At 39.4% G+C, this 17178-nt stretch overlaps 1 protein-coding gene across 1 annotated transcript in view; it reads right to left on the bottom strand.

Annotated features, from left to right (window-relative positions):
* Positions 1-15989, bottom strand: part of RNF169 (ring finger protein 169) — an 82295-nt gene extending 66306 nt beyond the window's left edge. The window contains exon 1 of the mRNA XM_061150341.1: positions 15488-15989. Within this exon, the coding sequence (XP_061006324.1) occupies positions 15488-15989 (502 nt within the window). The remainder of the gene's footprint in view (positions 1-15487) is intronic.
* Positions 15990-17178: the final 1189 nt, after the last annotated feature.

Genomic DNA, 17178 nt, shown 5'->3' with positions numbered 1-17178 from the left:
AACAATAACGCAGAGCAAGGCAGCCCATACTGGATCAGCACAGTCAAAGCATGAGGCACACAATAAAAGAGGTCACAAAAGCAAATGTAGGTATAGGAATGCTGCAGAGACGAAGGTCCTACAGACCAAGACCATGTGGCTGTCTCCATCACTATATCCACAAACACCCTGATAAAAATGCCTTTGGGCTTAATTTCTGCTCTTAGAGTGTAGGATGTGGAACCATATCAACCTGCATTCAAATCTACTATCCACGGGCTTTGTAATTACCAGTATTTATCCTTGTGAAGCCTGTTTCTTCATCCATAAAATGGGAGTAATACCTACCTAACAGTAATACCTACCTTATCATCTAATCTTCCAGTACTTTCTTGGTACAGACTGTTAAATGGTAGCCTAACTGGCCTGTCTCTAAGACTCTTTTTCTATCTATCTCTAATACTGCTTTCCTAGTTCTTTACAGAGATCTGATCCTACCATCCTCCTGCTTAATAACTTTCATTGGTTTCCCTCTGCCTCCAAGATTTATAAACAAGACCAAGACTATCACTCCAGCCACATTTCCACAATACCTCAATACTCTCCCCTTCCCAGTCTTCACACAATCACTGTTCCTAGATATGCCAGACCCAGTCTCTCTCTGACTGTACATATGACCCTTTCTCTTCCCACAATGTTTTTCTCTTTTTCACTGTAGTTAGTTCAAAGCCCTGTTTATTGCCCTCTCTTCTGCAGGCCCTCGCAACATTCTGCACTTAACTCAGTATTGGCAGGCTTTATTATCTGTGTTATAATTACTTGTTTCTGCCTCTGATTCCTCAAACTAGGAGATTTTCTTGAACCCATGGGGATGATCTCTAGGTATAGTATATATAAAACAGAGACTTAAAAATTTTTTTTGTTGAATGAACCAGTGAGAAAGTGCTTTAATACCAGCACCACTTTGTACGAAGTTCTTTTAAAGAATTTGTTGTCCGAAAGAAGATCAATTTGTAAAGTTTTTCTTTACAGTGAAGGCAAAGGTAAACTTTTGAACCTGCGTATATATGTCTCCTGCTTTGACAGGTGGATTCTTTACCACCAGTGCCACCTGGGAAGCCCGGGTAAACTTCAGTAAAGTCAAAGTCAACTTCAAATTAACAGAGTCCAGTATTTTGAGGTTTTACCATAATAGTTTTACAGAAACAAACACTAGATGAAACACAAGAGAAATGGCAAGACATCAGTTAAGGAAAAATAGTTCCACTGCTATTTAGAAAAATAAAAACCAAAACTGGATAAAAGTTGTCTTCAGGCTGAAAAATTTAAGTGTACATACCTCTGATGAGGAAGACTGGCTTAATAGCAGTTTATAAAAAAAAAAAAAAGAAGTTCTAATGCCTGCAATTTCAGGATAAGCAAGGCCAATGCAACTTTTGGCAGTATTAGTAAGAATTTAGCATCCTGGAGTTTCCCTGGTGGCTCAGGGGTAAAGATTCTGTCTGCCAACGCAGGAGACACAGGTTTGATCCTTGCTCTGTGAAGATCCCACATGTCGCAGAGCAACTAAGCCCGCACGCCACAACTACTGAGCCTGTGCTCTAGAGCTCAGGCACTGCAACTACTGAGGCCTCAAGCCTAGAGCCTGTGTTCCTCAGCAAGAGAAGCCTCGGCAACGAGAGGCCCAGGCACCACAGCTAGAGAGCAGCCTCCACTTGCCACAACTAGAGAAAAGCTCATACAGCAACAAAGACCAGCAACAGCCAAAAATATAAGTAAAATCATTTTTTTTTGTAAAATCATTTTTAAAAATAAAAAATAGAACCAGTTGTTATATAACTTTTTTAAAAAAGGAATTTAGCATCCAGATGGAGAAACAGTAAACCCCACTACATTTTTTTTTTTTTTGCACTGGTCAGGCATTATTTAAAGCATGAGGGTCAATTCTGAGTGGCATATTTAAAGACGAGCAGAAGGGTAAAGGAATCATGATATATATTCAAAAATCTTTTTAAGGATTTTTTAATATATTAAATGTTTACTGAGTATCTAACACAGTCTAGGTACCATGTTAAGTGCTGAATACACAAAGATATAGTCCCTGACCTCAGAGAGTTCAATGCAATGTCAGAGACAGACACACAAACAAGGAACTGAAATCCAGTGACATGACCAATACACATACTTGCATGGTGGCACAAAGGAAGATAATCAACTCCTCTATGAGAAAAAATTCAGAGTACTTGTTTCACCTGAGTATAATCTGACAGAAGGATAAGAGGGAAGAATATTCAAGGCAGACAAAAGGTCAAAAAGGTTTCAAAAAGCATTCTATATTACAAGAACTCTAAGTAATGTAGTATGACCAAAAATTTGGGAAAGGAAGATAGAAGACCAGAGAGATGAATTTGAGAAATATAACTGAAAAATTTAGATGGAAACAATCCTGGTCTTTAAATATCTGAATAATGAAACTAAAGAAGAATGTCTTGATTTACTAGAAACTTAACTCTCAAACACTGGACAGTAATGAGTACAGAGTTGGGAGAAACATCCCTATATCTGTATAAGGTCTATCTTCCCCTGGTATTCTAGATCTCATCCCTAATTACTAACGATAGCGAACATCATTCCAGATGTTTTATTGGTCTTTCAGTTTCCCTTTTTTGTGAAATGTCTATTCAAATTCCCTCACCATTTTTCTAATGAGGTGTCTGTCATAATGATTTGGAGTTCTTCATATATTTTGGACATTAATCTTTGGTTAGTTATTACATTGGAAATATCTTCTCCCATGCTGTGGTCCATCTCCCTACTTCATCTCTTATCATACGAAGTTTTGATTTTAATGTGACCAGATTATTAATCGTTTCCTTTATTCTGCATTTCTTATTTGTATAAAGATTTTTTCCTATCCCATTATAGATACTGTTAGTATTTTCTAAGTTTTACAGCTTGACCTTTTATCCATTTGCTATTAAGTTTTCGTGTATGGTGTGAAGTAAAGATGTTTTCTTGTTCTCTATAAGCTAACCATCCACAACTGAAAATACCTTTGCCCCACTAATTTGTAATGCCACCTGTCCTATATCAAATTCAAATATATGAGGACATATTACTGGACTCTTCAATTACTTTTTTGGACCTGTTAACTATTTAACCCTGGTTCAGTGTTCTTGGCCACTAATCATTTGTATTGACAAATTCCACTAAAAAAATTAAAATTAAAAAAAAAAATTTCCTATTCCAAGTGTTCTAGCTTTTAAAATTAATAAATGAACAATAAATACTATCAAATGCTCTTGAGCATCTACTTAGATGATATGGTTTTACTCTTCTTTAACAACATGGTAAATTACACTAGAGTCTTAATATTAAGCTGAACTCTCATTCCCAGAATACTACTACTTGATTGTGATTTAAAAAAAAAAAATTACACTACTAAACTAGTGCAGATTTCACTTGGACTGGCCTATATTGTTCCTTTCTTATATTGTCTTTGTGTGATTTTGATATCACACTGTAAAAGCCCCCTGAAATGAGTCTAGAAACATTTTTTATTCCCTGAAATGGTCTGTACAAGGATTATCCATCTATATCTGAGTAACCTGTAAAACCATCTGTACCTTGTGTTTCTTTAATGGGTAGAATCTTTTCCTGCTTTTTACCATAAAAATGTCTCAAGTATTAGAGAGACCAGTACGATGAGCCCCAACATACTCCTCACCCAGCTTCAGCAGTCAATCGTCAATCTTATTTCATCTTATTTCCCTAATCGTGCTTGTCCTCTCTCCCCTTGAATGAATTATTTTGAAGAAATCCCAGACACCATATCATCTAACTTCTAAACTTAGCATCTCTTAAAAATAATGACTCTTTTAAAATATGTAACCAAAAAACTGTCACATTAAAAATCTGATAACTTAATACCAACATCCAGTCAGTATTTAAAGTCCAACAAATATCTTTATAGTTTTTCAAATAAGAATCCAAATTAGTCCATACACTTAAATTGGTGGCATCTTTTAATCTGCAGGTTTTCGTTTTTTTTTGGCTGCACTGGGTTTTCATTGGTGCGCTCAGGCTTTCTCTAGTTGTGGCGAGCAGGAGCTCCTCTGTAGCAGTAGTTGCAGTGCATGGGTTTTTCACTGTGGTGGCTTCTGTTGCAAAACATGGGCTTTAGGACACAGGAGCTTCAGTAGTTGCAGCACGCAAGCTGAGCTGCCCCGTGGCATGTGGAATCTTCCCAGACCAGGTATCAAACCTGTGTCCCCGCCATTGACAGACAGGCTCTTAACAACTGGACTGCCAGGTAAGAGGGAAGTTCCAGGTCTCCCTTCTATGGCTTGCTTTCTTCTTCTTCTTCAGTTACTCGTGAGGAAAAAAAATTGCCACCTGTCCTGTACTTTTCCACATTCTAGATTTTGCTCATTGCATTCACATATTACTCAGTGGATAGATTTTACTATTTGTTCCATTCGTTTTTTTAATTACATTTCGATTAATAAGTTCTACTTACTCTTGACTCAGCTGCAGTTAAGTTGTATTTTTTAGGAAACTGATTGTTTTATACAATTTTTAAAACTCATGGGCATAACCCATACACATAGAATCCATATTCTACGTGTATGGGTTTTCAAAAATCCTGACATTTACAGCCATATTTCCTGCTTCATTTCTAATATTATTTACGCTTTCTTTTTTTTTTTTTCCTTGATCAATCTTGCCTGAGATTTGTCTATAATACAGAGCCTATATTAACATTTTCAGTGAATTAGATTTGGGGTTTATTAGTCCTCTTTGAAAAAGCAAGAGATTCCAGAAAAACATCTACTTCTGTTTTATTGACTATGCCAAAGCCTTTGACTATGTGGATCACAACAAACTGTGGAATATTCTTCAAGAGAGGGGAATACCAGATGACCTGACCTGCCTCCTGAGAAATCTGTATGTAGGTCAAGAAGCAACAGTTAGAACTGGACATGGAACAACAGACTTGTTCGAAATCAGGAAAGGAGTAAGTCAAGGCTGTATATTGTCACCCTGCTTATTTAACTTATATGCAGAGTACATCATGAGAAATGCTAGACTGGATGAAGCACAAGCTGGAATCAAGATGGCTGGGAGAAATATCAGTAACTTCCGATATGCAGATGACACCACACTTATGGCAGAAAGTGAGGAACTAAAGAGCCTCTTGATGAAAGTGAAAGAGGAAAGTGAAAAGGTTGGCTTAAAGCTCAACATTCAGAAAACTAAGATCATGGCATCCAGTCCCATCAATTCATGGTAAATAGATGGGGAAACAATGGAAACAGTGACAGACTTTATTTTGGGGGCTCCAAAATCACTGCAAATGGTGACTGCAGCCATGAAATTAAAAGACACTTGCTCCTTGGAAGAAAAGTTATGACCAACCTAGATAGCATATTAAAAAGCAGAGACATTACTTTGCCAACAAAGGTCTGTCTAATCAAAGCTATGGTTTTTCCAGTAGTCATGTATGGATGTGAGAGTTGGACCATAAAGAAAGCTGAGTGCCAAAGAATTTATGCTTTTGAACTGTTGTGTTGGAGAAGACTCTTGAGAGTCCCTTGGACTGCAAGGAGATCCAACCAGTCCATCCTAAAGGAAATCAGTTGTGAATATTCATTGGAAGAACTGATGCTGAAACTGAAACTCCAATACTTTGGCCACCTGATGCAAAGAACTGACTCATCAGAAAAGATCCTGACGGTGGGAAAGATTGAAGGCAGGAGGAGAAGGGGATGACAGAGGATGAGATGGTTGGATGGCATCACGAACTCAATGGACATTGAGTTTGAGTAAACTCCAAGAGTTGGTGATGGACAAGGAGGCCTGGGATGCTGCAGTCCACGGGGCTGCGAAGAGTCAGACACGACTGAGCAACTGAACTGAATCCTCTTCACTGTTTTCTACTCTATTAATTTCTATTCTTTATTCTTTCCTATCTTCTACTTCCTTTGGGCTTAATCTGTTACTTTTCTAGCTTCTTCAGTTGGCCACTTACCTAAGTAATTTTCAGCTTTTTTTCTATTCAAAAAGGACATCAACTTTTTCATATTAATATTGCTGAAACTGGGATATTTCTTACAATTAGCCTTACAATCATTGTCAGAAAGCAGGGATGGTGCCACTGTCACTGTTTATATATGTACTAACATAAAGAATAAGCTTGCAAAAGTAGTAGTTATTTGATAGTTATCTCTGGTGGTATGACTAGACTATTGTAACTTCTCAATGTTAGTCAACAAACCTTTACAGACCATCTGAGAAAGAACTATGAGTCTCACCTGAAAACCTTCTGTTGATACCTTCTGGCCAGTTCAAGAAAACATCAGAATCAAAACTGGATGAGTGTCAGCAGTTTGAAGAAAATGCTGGGGATCGCTTAAGAAATGTTCTTCACCAATGCTTTCAATGACATAGTGAGCAATACTATATAGGAAAACACAAACCTCTATGACTCCACCAGAGAGTAATTTAGAAAAATCAGACTGTGAATACAAAGTCACAGGAATATTCTAATAATCTATTACTTCACTTCCTTTTATAAATATGTGCCCATATTTAAGTGCCTATATTTCATTGAATCTTAAGATGTCATCATCATGAGATGGACTATTGCTTTCCAAATACAGTGCTTTTCTAAGATTCAATGAAATATGATATAGGCACTTAAATTTTATCCCAGACCAGAGATAGAACCCATGTTACCCTATATTCGCAGGCAGATTTTTATCTACTGTACCATCAGGGAAGTCCAATCCATACATTTTTAGTTTATTTTTGCTTTTAATTTTTAAATTAAAAAGTTAGGAGGTGAGGGGAATCAGTCATATCAATATTTGTCATTAGTTTCTAATTTTATCGTATTGGGGTCAGAAAACATGGATTATATATCAAGCTCTGGAATTTGATGAAATTTTTTGTGCCTAGTTACATAAATATTTTACATTAAAAAGAATTTGGGAAGTGTATGGTTCTATATATGTATAGTAGATCAAGTTATACATTGTATTTCTTTTAGTGGTTATGCTTAAATTTTTAATATGCATTTGACTGAAAGCCTAAAGTTAATCAATCTCTGTATCCTCCTCCTGAACTATATATAACTCTTTAATGCTGACCACTTTCCCTCCCAGCTTACACTTTATCATCTGGTATTTTAGTTCCACTTAAGTTTTAGCCCTCACAAATCAACCATAATTGTTTTTGTTTTATACAGTCAATGCTTAGTTTACCTAACCAATTTATTTGTTCATTATGATTTCTTGTATCCTAGCCTCTCCTCTAAGCTACATTTCTTTCTTCCAGAAGTGCATACTTTCACATAATAGTTGTTTCAGAAACAGTACAGTAAATTCTCCATCTTTTTGTTCATTTGGAAATACTCTCGATTTCACTCTTGAATGATAACTCAGCTGAGTATGAAATTCAGATCTCTCTCAGCACTTGGAAGCTATCAGTCTGTCTTCTGGTTTTTCTCACAGAGACATCTGCTCTCAGCCCAATTCTTGGTCCTCTTTCCTTTTTGGTTGCTTTTTAAAGTGTCTTTGGTGTTCTGCAACTTCATCGCAATGTATTTAGTTGTGGGTTTATTTTGGTTTGCTTGTTTAATCCTTACTAGGCTCTCATGAACCTTAAACTTAAAAATTCACTGTCTTTTATTAATTCAAAAAAATTCTCATCTCTTTTAATTCCATGTCTCCCTCATTTTATTTTTCTCCTTCTGAAATTGCTATTAGATGTTGGGTCTTCTTGTTCAGTTTTTCATTTCCCTACCTCCTTCATATTTTCCTTCATCTTACTATTCTGCATTCTTAGGATTTCCTCATACCTAACTCCCAGCTTACTATTTTCTCTTCATCTGTGTAGACTATTGCTTATTTGTTGTTGTTGTTCAGCCGCTAAGTCGTGTCTGATTCTTTGCAACCCAGGGACTGCAGCACACCAGGCTTTCCTGTCCTTCACTATCTCCCAGAGTTTGCTCAGATTCACGTCCATTGAGTTGGTGATGCTATCTATCCATCTTATCCTCTGCTGTACTCTTCTCCTTTTGTCTTCAATCTTTCCCAGCATCAGGGTCTTTCTGAATGAATCAGCTCTTTGCATCAGGTGGCCAAAGTACTGGAGCTTCAGCATCAATCCTTCCAATGAATAGTCAGGGTTCATTTATTTTTTTAACCTGATTGTATTTTTCATTATATTTAATTCTTTTTCAAAGGTATGTTTCATGTCTTATGCATTTATTGGGCTGTCAATTAATTTTTAATGTCTCATCACTTAAAATAGGCTAATTTAAATTACCTTTCAAACTGCTATTCTACTATTCCAGTTCCTAGAGCTATAATCGTGCTTGTTTTATCTGCTGATTCTCATTTGTGGTAGAAAATGGGTTTCCTTGTGTGTCACTTTTAATTATAAATTTATCTTCTGCTGAGTTTATTTCTTCTGGGAGAATTCCTTGTGGCCCAGGATATGGGAGTACCCCTTCAAGTCTTTCCTTTCTCCAGATGATCCAGGGGTATCACTAGCTTGAAGCTAGCTTTTATATTAATTTCTCAGCATGAAGATACCTGAACTGTATAATACAAATTCAGGTCCCAAATATGAACAAGGCACAGGTCTTGTACTTCAATTCCTCAGAGAAGCTTTTTTCCATTTTCTCTTTGTATGGAGTCCAGGCAAACCAAGACAAGATTTCTTATTTACGATATTTGTGTCAACGGGGAGATTTTTCTTTATCTCACCCTTTCACCTAGGATGCAGCACATCAAAAATCCCAGCTTGATGAAAAAGTCTTGGTCTTGGTTCCTTTTTCCACCCAGTTAAAACTCAATTACTAGGAATAAAAAGCTAGAAATAACCCTTCACTCCATTCCTTCATCCTTGTCCAAGGCAACACAGCATGAGCTCAAGGGCTTAATGAAGTTCTGGGTTTTAGTTTCACTTTTTTTTTTTTTTTTTTTTTGGAACGTAAATATCTTTCTGTCTTTCCTGAAAACTCAGAAATGCATTTAATGTAAAAGAACTCTTGTTTATCACCCAGCTTTTCTGGATACCTGTAGCAACAGAGTCTTTAGCTAATCTCCGTGACTCATCTTGCTAGAAGAAATCCGGGATCTCCAATCCATTTGCTACATTATTCCCTATAGGAGTGATCTCTTTAAAATGCAAAGATGCGCTCCTCTTTCAAACTCTTCTTAGCATGGCATTCAGAGTCCACTATTATTCAGAAACTGCTTATTTCTGCAATTCTGCCTCCCTCCACTCTCCCACACATACTCTGTGCTCAAAAACTATCCATATTTGCAATCCCTACAACTCTCCTTTTGTTTAATACTCCTATGCTTTTTTTTATTAGGGCTTCCCTAGTGACTCAGATGGTAAAGCGTCTGCCTGCAATGTGGGAGACCTGGGTTCGATTCCTGGGTTGGGAAGATCCCCTGGAGAAGGAAATGGCAACCCACTCCAGTACTCTTCCCATGGAAGGAGGAGCCTGGTAGGCTATAGTCCATGTGATCACAAAGAGTCAGACATGACTGAGCAACTTCAATGCTTTTAAATGTACAGATTTCCCTCACTTTTATCCTGCCTTCATCCACCTACTGAATATTCATGGTCAAGTGTCTGCCTTTCACTGAAGCCACTGCTGACCCATCCAAGCTAGGTTCTCTTTTTTTGTGAAAAGAGCTAACATTTGTTGAGCTCTTTATATGTTAATAACTCACTGTAATAATTCAGTTAGTCTTAACAACAACCTTACAATTTTGTTACCATTACTATCTCCATTTTCAAAATGAGGAAACTAAGGTACAGAGAAGTTAAGCGACTGCCCAAAGACAAACAGCTATAAATGGCAGACCTGGAATTTGAACACAGTGTCTCCAGATCCTGCTCCATTAACTTGCCCTATTAATATATACCGTACTGCCTTCTACAATTATATCTTGCATTAGTTATTGCATTTATTACTCCACATCCCAGCTGCATGCTTATATATCAATCTTCTTAACTACACTGACCTTAAGAGGCAGAATTATGTTTTATTTCTATTTGCAGTGCCTAGTACACAGAAGGCCCTCACCTGAAATTGTTACTAAATTAATGAATAACTAAAGGAAACATCTCCAAAGTCACTTCTTTAGCCCTTACTCATCTCTTGTCTGAACTACTAAAATAGTCCCCTAACTCCCTTCCTCCAATTTCTATTCACGTTTCCTCCACACTCCAACCAACACTGTCTTTCTAAAGCATGTTATGACAATGTCATGCCATTACTTAAATATTTTCAAGGGCTCCACACTGTCTATAGGATAAAGTACCAAATTCCTTCAGCATGACATACCATGACCTTCATGAACCAACTTCTGTAGTCTCTTCTCTCCTCCTTCCCCACTGCAGCCCCACATTCCATCTATATTTAACTTCCTGTCATATCTGAATATGCCAAGTGCCTTCATGCCTTTGTACATGCAGGTTCTTCTGCCAGGAATGGACATCCTCTCCTCCTTCACCTGGTAAATTCCTACACTTTTTCCAATACACAGTGCAAGTGCCTTCCTCAAGTTTCCTCAAACGACTGTCAGTTACCCCACTACTCTACTCTTCCTGGAATTATGCATTTACCTACCACTTGGTATTATTATTTGATACGGTGTGCTGCCCCAGCCAGACTCGAGAATCTTAAAGGACATGAACCATGTCTTATTCATCATTTTTACTGTATTATCTTACACAAGTGTGTGCCCTAAATGCTCACTAAATTAGTGAAATGAAATTTGGCAATTTTTTCCCACATCCTACACTAAAGCAAACTCAAATACAAATGAATTCAAGGCAGGCAAGTCTTCTAAGATTAAATGGAAGTTAGAAAGTGGAAATATGAATGAAAAACAAATACCACCTAAATTCCTGCTCCTCAATCCTGAAGCCTATAGCAAGAAGCTATTCTGTCAATGGTGATTAAGGCTTAGTTTATAAGGCAATCTCATCCTGAGTTCTAAAAAACACAAAGAATGTATTTCCACATTAGTAAGACACATGAGGACACTCAAATTCTGGAATATGTGTTAGTATGGATAAAAAGTTGAGTCATGTTATATATCTTAAGACAAATCCCTTCAGACAAGGGAAATTCCTGTCCTTTTACACTACAATCACATGATTTCATTATTCGCTAGTCCTAAACGCAATTTAGGTTGCACACATAGCAAACACTATCTGCCAACTGAGTAATAAACCAGAACTACTTGCTTTTCACAGAAAGAGGAAATTTTTTAAATGTATAAATGTTAACCCTAAGTGAAGAGGGAGGTTGGGATGGGATAAAGGGAAGGAATAAATGGGGCACTATTCAATTTTTTTTGATTTATTCAATTTATGAAATGCATTTTAACACTACAAAGAAAAAAAAGTTAAACTGTCAATCTGAAAGATTCATCAGCCTTTGACTACCTTTTCTCTTCAATAATTACCCATGGCAAAAAGAAAAAGAACTGGCCTAAAAGATATTGGTTTCAAGTACAAAGGCAGCATAATTTAGAATTATCATCCTTGATCTCAAATCAGAAAACTAAATAACTTCTTAAAATTAATTATTATCAACGAGGCTTAAATGTTCTTACAGTTGCAAATCTACCTATGTACCATGTGGTAAATTAAAAAAAAAAAAAAAAAAACAATGGACCACGGACCCTCCTGGTGGTCCAGGTTAACCCCTGGACCTTGCAAGAATCTGCCTTGCAATGCAGGGGACACAGGTTTGATCCCTGGTTGGGCAACTAAGATCCCACATGCCACAGAGCAACTAAGCCCAAGTACCAGCACTATTGAGTCCAAGTGATCTGGAGCCCACATGCCACAACTAAAATCCAGTGCAGCCAAATAAATAAATAAACATTAAAAACAAAATCAGTGGAGCAGGATTGTTTCTAAATTTAGAATATAAGTTCTAAGAGGGAAGGATTTCCAAATATTTCATTCACTGATGTCACCCAAGGCTCTAGAACAGTGTCTGGCACAGAGCAGACACTCATTACATATTTGCGGAATATTGCTCAAGATGGTCCAAATACTTTATATGTCAAGACAAACAATGAGCTGCAGATCCTCAAAGAACACAAAGTTGAAATCTAGGTTCATCTTGAAATGATCAGGGCTGCACAAATCAACTGATATGGTATTCAAAAGCAAATTGAAAATGTATATAAGAATAAAGTAAAACATTTTATACAGAAGTTCTTAAGGTTCTGAACTTTAAAGATTGCCAAAAAGCTGACAAAAACAAATACATCACCAGCATAACCAAAATTTTCAACACACACACACAAACTCTTGCACTTTTTTTCAGAAAAAAATTCAATTTGATTCAATTTCGAAAGAGTCACAGGGCTTCAAGAAATTCAAAAAAGAAAAAAAACTAAGAATTTCACTTAAATACCAGTGACTTTACTACAAAATTTCACTTCCAGTTTTACAAAGCAGGACTACCCTTTCTTTTATCAACAGACCTAAGTACGCCAAAAGAATACTGCTAAGCAATATACTTCAGAATATACTGAAGTATAACAACATTGCTAATTCTGTTGTTTCCCACTCATAAAAGTGTAATGTAAATATTTATGAAGCTGGTGTTTTTTACTTTTTTTTATTAAAAGCCATCATGGGACTTCCCTGGTAGTACAGTGTATAAGAATCCGCCTGACAATGCAGGGGACACAGGTTCTATCCCTGGCCCAGGAATATTCCACATGCCACACAGGGCAACTAAACCCCTGTGCCACAACGACGCAGCCCGAGCACGACAATTACTGAAGTCTGAGTGCCTAGACCCTGTGCTCTGCAACAAGAGAAGCCACCACAATGAGAAGCTCCCGCACCAAACTAAGAGTGGTCCCTGCTTGATGCAGTAAGAGAAAGCCCACTTGCAGCAACAAGATCCAAGGCAACTAAAAATAAATACATAAAATAAAAGCCATCATGAATATTTAACTGTGAGTTAGGTTATGTTTTAGCCCTTATGTAAAGTTTAGCCTTTCAGCCCTTGTTATCTGCTACTAACCTACAATGACCTGGTCACTCTGTTCTGGGCTTCAGCTCTCTCTTCTGTAGAATGAGGGACCTGGGTTAAAACAAAAATTCTTAATCTTTTTCTCTGCAACCCTTTGAGAATCTGATGAAAGCTACAGGCGAACGCTTCATAAAACTGTACATAAACATTGTATAACAATGTTATAAACAATAATTTATAATGGCAAAACATTGGAAACAGTCTAAATATCCCCCAGTGGATGATTAAGTAAATTATGTTACATCCATTCAATGAAATTCTTTGTAACTATAAGTAGAAACAAGAAAACCTTCTATGTACTGATATGAAAAGATATCCATCATGTATTGTTATATGAAAAAAAAAAGCAAGTTACAGAACAGTATATATAATACATAACCTTTTGTGTAAAAAGATAAAAAAATAAAATATTTGAATTTCCATGTATAAGCACAAAGAAATTGGAAGAATAAACATGAATCTCTGGTGAAAATGGAAAAATCAAGAAAGGGATAGCAGGAACCTTTTCATTGTACACTTTCTTTTATTTTTGTTTGAATTATGTGAATTGTCTATTAAAGTCTTAAATTTTAACATATTGCACATAAACGCAAGAGATCTAGACAACCTGCTAAAGCTAGGTTATTATTCCCAAACTCTATTCAGCGATATTCTTCTATAATGTTTTGACTTAACAAGTATATAATTATATACACTCAATGATCCAACAATAAGAACATTTAAGGAAAAATATTTTTCATGATGGTCCTCATACAAACATATAAAGTAATTGGTTACCCTAACCCTAACCCAGTGGCTCAAAAGAGCCTAATTTGGAATCTCATTTTCTATCATTTTTCTTAATCACTGATACACAAGTTTCTTCAAGGAAAAAGTTCGCACCAATCATCAAGTCATATGTCCTCTTATGGTTCAAATCTCAGACCTGTTATTTGACAAAGGAGCCCAGGTTTTGGAAACAAATTTCTTTTTTACTTAACCATATAAACCTATAGTACGAGTAGGAAGACCAGAGAAATATTCTCTTATTTTTTTACCATAATCTCAGAATTTGAGGCATATTAAACAGCATAGGAGATCATCACACGCATTCAAAAATCAGATGATGTTTGGGAAGTCCTTCATCTTATCTGAGCAGGAATCAGATGGAACTGGTTTTCATCCTTGGGCAAGTTACTCAACCTCTCTTGGCCTCAGTTCCAGGTGTAAACGGCAATAAAAGTGCCTATCTCATAAGGATGTTATTAAGCTTAAAAGTGATAGGAAGGTACATAGAAAGTAAGACATAGAAATAAAAGGTATCCTAGGATAGTGGCAGGTATCTGACTGCTTGAATCAAAACAGACTGCATTCCGGAACCTGTAGTTTTTAGGGACTGAACTTTCATATACAAGCAATGCCTCTTTTTCCCTACTGAAAATAACACATGGCAGAATTCCCGACACAAAAGGTGCAAATATCTGGCGTTTCCTAATTATGTTTCTTGAAAAATCGCTTCCTAGGTAAGCTTTTATCAAAGAACTCTAGCCGTTGTGTTGACTGGATGTCTGAGTCCTAAGTTATAACATAATTTTGTTTTGTGACAGAGAAAGGGCACTTTCTCTGTCAAGCTCAGCACCAGAGTGGCAGGCTGCTGCGGGGCGGGGAGGGGAGGCAAAGCCGTCGAAGGCAACAACAGTCCTTCAACAGACCTGTAACTGGCAGGAAAATAGTAGGAAACTTACACTGCCATGGAGACAGAAGCAGCCGCCGCCAACCAATCTCGACTTCCAAAACTTTTAAACCCCATCCGTCTTTTTCTGCAGAGCACTACTGGAGCTTATTATTAGTATTATTATAAATATAAATAGCAGTTACTTATTACTTCTCTACACGCCAAGCTCTTGCTAAGCATATGTTTTTCAAGATTCTGTGAAAACTGCACATATGAGCTCATACTCTCAACCCACTCTACCCTCAAGTCTGAAAAGCTCCCTTCACATCTTCGAAATCAATGTGCCCCCTAAACTTCGTATACTCCACACCTCTCACAGACCCACTCAGGCTCAGGAGTCACATTTTCACAAGCCCACGCTCTTCACCCAACACTAAACCAAGCACTTCTCGGAGCGACCACGGCCGCTGCGAAGTTTGGTACCCTCCTCCACTCACCAATTCCAATCTGGCCCTAACTTGTTCCAAGAAATGCTGATTCCCTCCAAACTTCTGACTCCAAACACATCGTGCCTGTACTTCATTCCGAAGTTCAAAATTCAGAAACACAAACTGAAACTGGGCAGAGCCCGGTTCCAACCCCACGAGAACTCTTTACACCCGCTCGAGTAGGGCCTGGGACCCTCCACCCTCTAAGCAGGCCAGGCCGGGGCGCGGCGGCCTCGCTCCGGACCCCAACGGGAGGAGGGAAAGCTCCACCTGGCTCCGCGGGCGCGGCGCGCGACTCCTGCTCCGGCCTGGGCCCCGCGGCGGCCGCGCCCCCGTCCCGACGCGGGCGGCAGCGCTCCGGTGGGCCGCGGCGGGCGCGCTCGCCCAGCACCTCCGCGTCGGCCTGCCAGTCGTCGCGGGCCCGACGGCGGGCCCAGCCCGCTCCGCGGGCGCGGCAGCGTGGGCAACCCGGGCCCGCCGCGTCGGCAGCGCGTTGGGCGCAGCCTCGGCACAGCGAGTGGCCGCACGGCAGGGCCGCCGCCTCCCCCGGGGTCTCTAGGCACCCGGCGCAGTCCGACTCCTCCGGCCGCGGCGGTGACGGCGGCTGCAGCAACGGTGGCGGCAACACCAGCAGAGCGGGGCCAGCGGCCGGGCCCGGGGTCCCCGTTTTGGCTGCCGCCATCTCGTCACAGCGGCCCCGCCGACCCCGCCGACTCAGAGCTGCCGCCGCCGCCGCGGAAGAAGCCCGAGTACTCGGACCTGCCGCCGCCATCTTGTTTCCCGTTTGTAGGGAGAGTCCGTTGCGAGGGAGAAGAGTAGAGGGCGGGGCAGTGGGCGGTGGGCAGCGCTGTATACATATTCATGAGGGGCGGGCCCCCCCACGTCGTTCTCCCCGGGTCGGGTTGGCGGGAGGTGAAACCTCATTAATATTTATTAGTTATCCTTTATATATCTGGTCCTCGGCCTTGCTTTCTAGTCTTTGCCACTTCCTCTTAACCCAATTATGTTGAGAACTGTGGGGATTTATTTGGAAATTCTGAGCGATATTAAACTTTATGAAGTTATTACACGTATTTATCCTGCAGTATCCTGATAACTTAGGCTAAAGAGAGTGAGGAGTACGTGAATTATCCAGAACCCTGCCTCAGTGCTTCATTTATTGTGAGGTTAGCTGTTGTGACTTGAGACTAGTCCTACTAGCGGCTTCTTGTCAGTTCACATCTCAGTATACGCTCTCTTCAAATTCCTTCCTGAAATTTCCCTCCCTTGGCTGGGAAAAACCACAGTTTCCTTGAATTTTTTTCCGCCCTCAGCTCTTTTTCAGCTTTTGAGTCCTCCCGCTTGTTTTAGGGGCTTAAATATGGTTATTCCTCGAGCCTCAGACCTCAGTCCTCTTCTCACTTCTTGCCGTGTATTGCCCCCCAGCCCCTACCCTATGTCACATTTTCTTCCAGCTGAAACTCCCGAATTGATACTTGCTGTCCAGACCTCCTGAGTCCAGCCCTGTATAGTCCACTGTCTGATGGAAACATTGTTTTGGATATCTGCATCCCTCATGTACCAAACTAAAGTCATTGTCTTCCACCCTCCTTTCAAAACAGTTTTTCTGATTTGCCTCATTCTAGTTCAGTTCAGTTCAGTCGCTGAGTCGTGTCTGACTTTTTGCAACCCCATGAACTGCAGCACGCCAGGCCTCCCTGTCCATCACCAACTGCTGGAGTCTACCCAAACCCGTGTCCATAGAGTCAGTAATGCCATCCAACCACCTCATCCTCTGTCCTCCCCTTCTCCTCCTGCCCTCAATCTTTCCCAGCATCAAGGTCTTTTTAAATGAGTCAGCTCTTCACATCAGGTGGCCAAAGTATTGGAGTTTCAGCTTCAACATCAGTCCTTCCAATGAACACTCAGGACTGATCTCCTATAGGATGGACTGATTGGATCTCCTTGCAGTCCAAGGGACT

The sequence above is a fragment of the Dama dama genome, chromosome 1 (assembly GCF_033118175.1).
Source record: "Dama dama isolate Ldn47 chromosome 1, ASM3311817v1, whole genome shotgun sequence".
NCBI lineage: Eukaryota > Metazoa > Chordata > Mammalia > Artiodactyla > Cervidae > Dama > Dama dama.
This window is presented reverse-complemented; position numbering and strand designations above follow the sequence as displayed.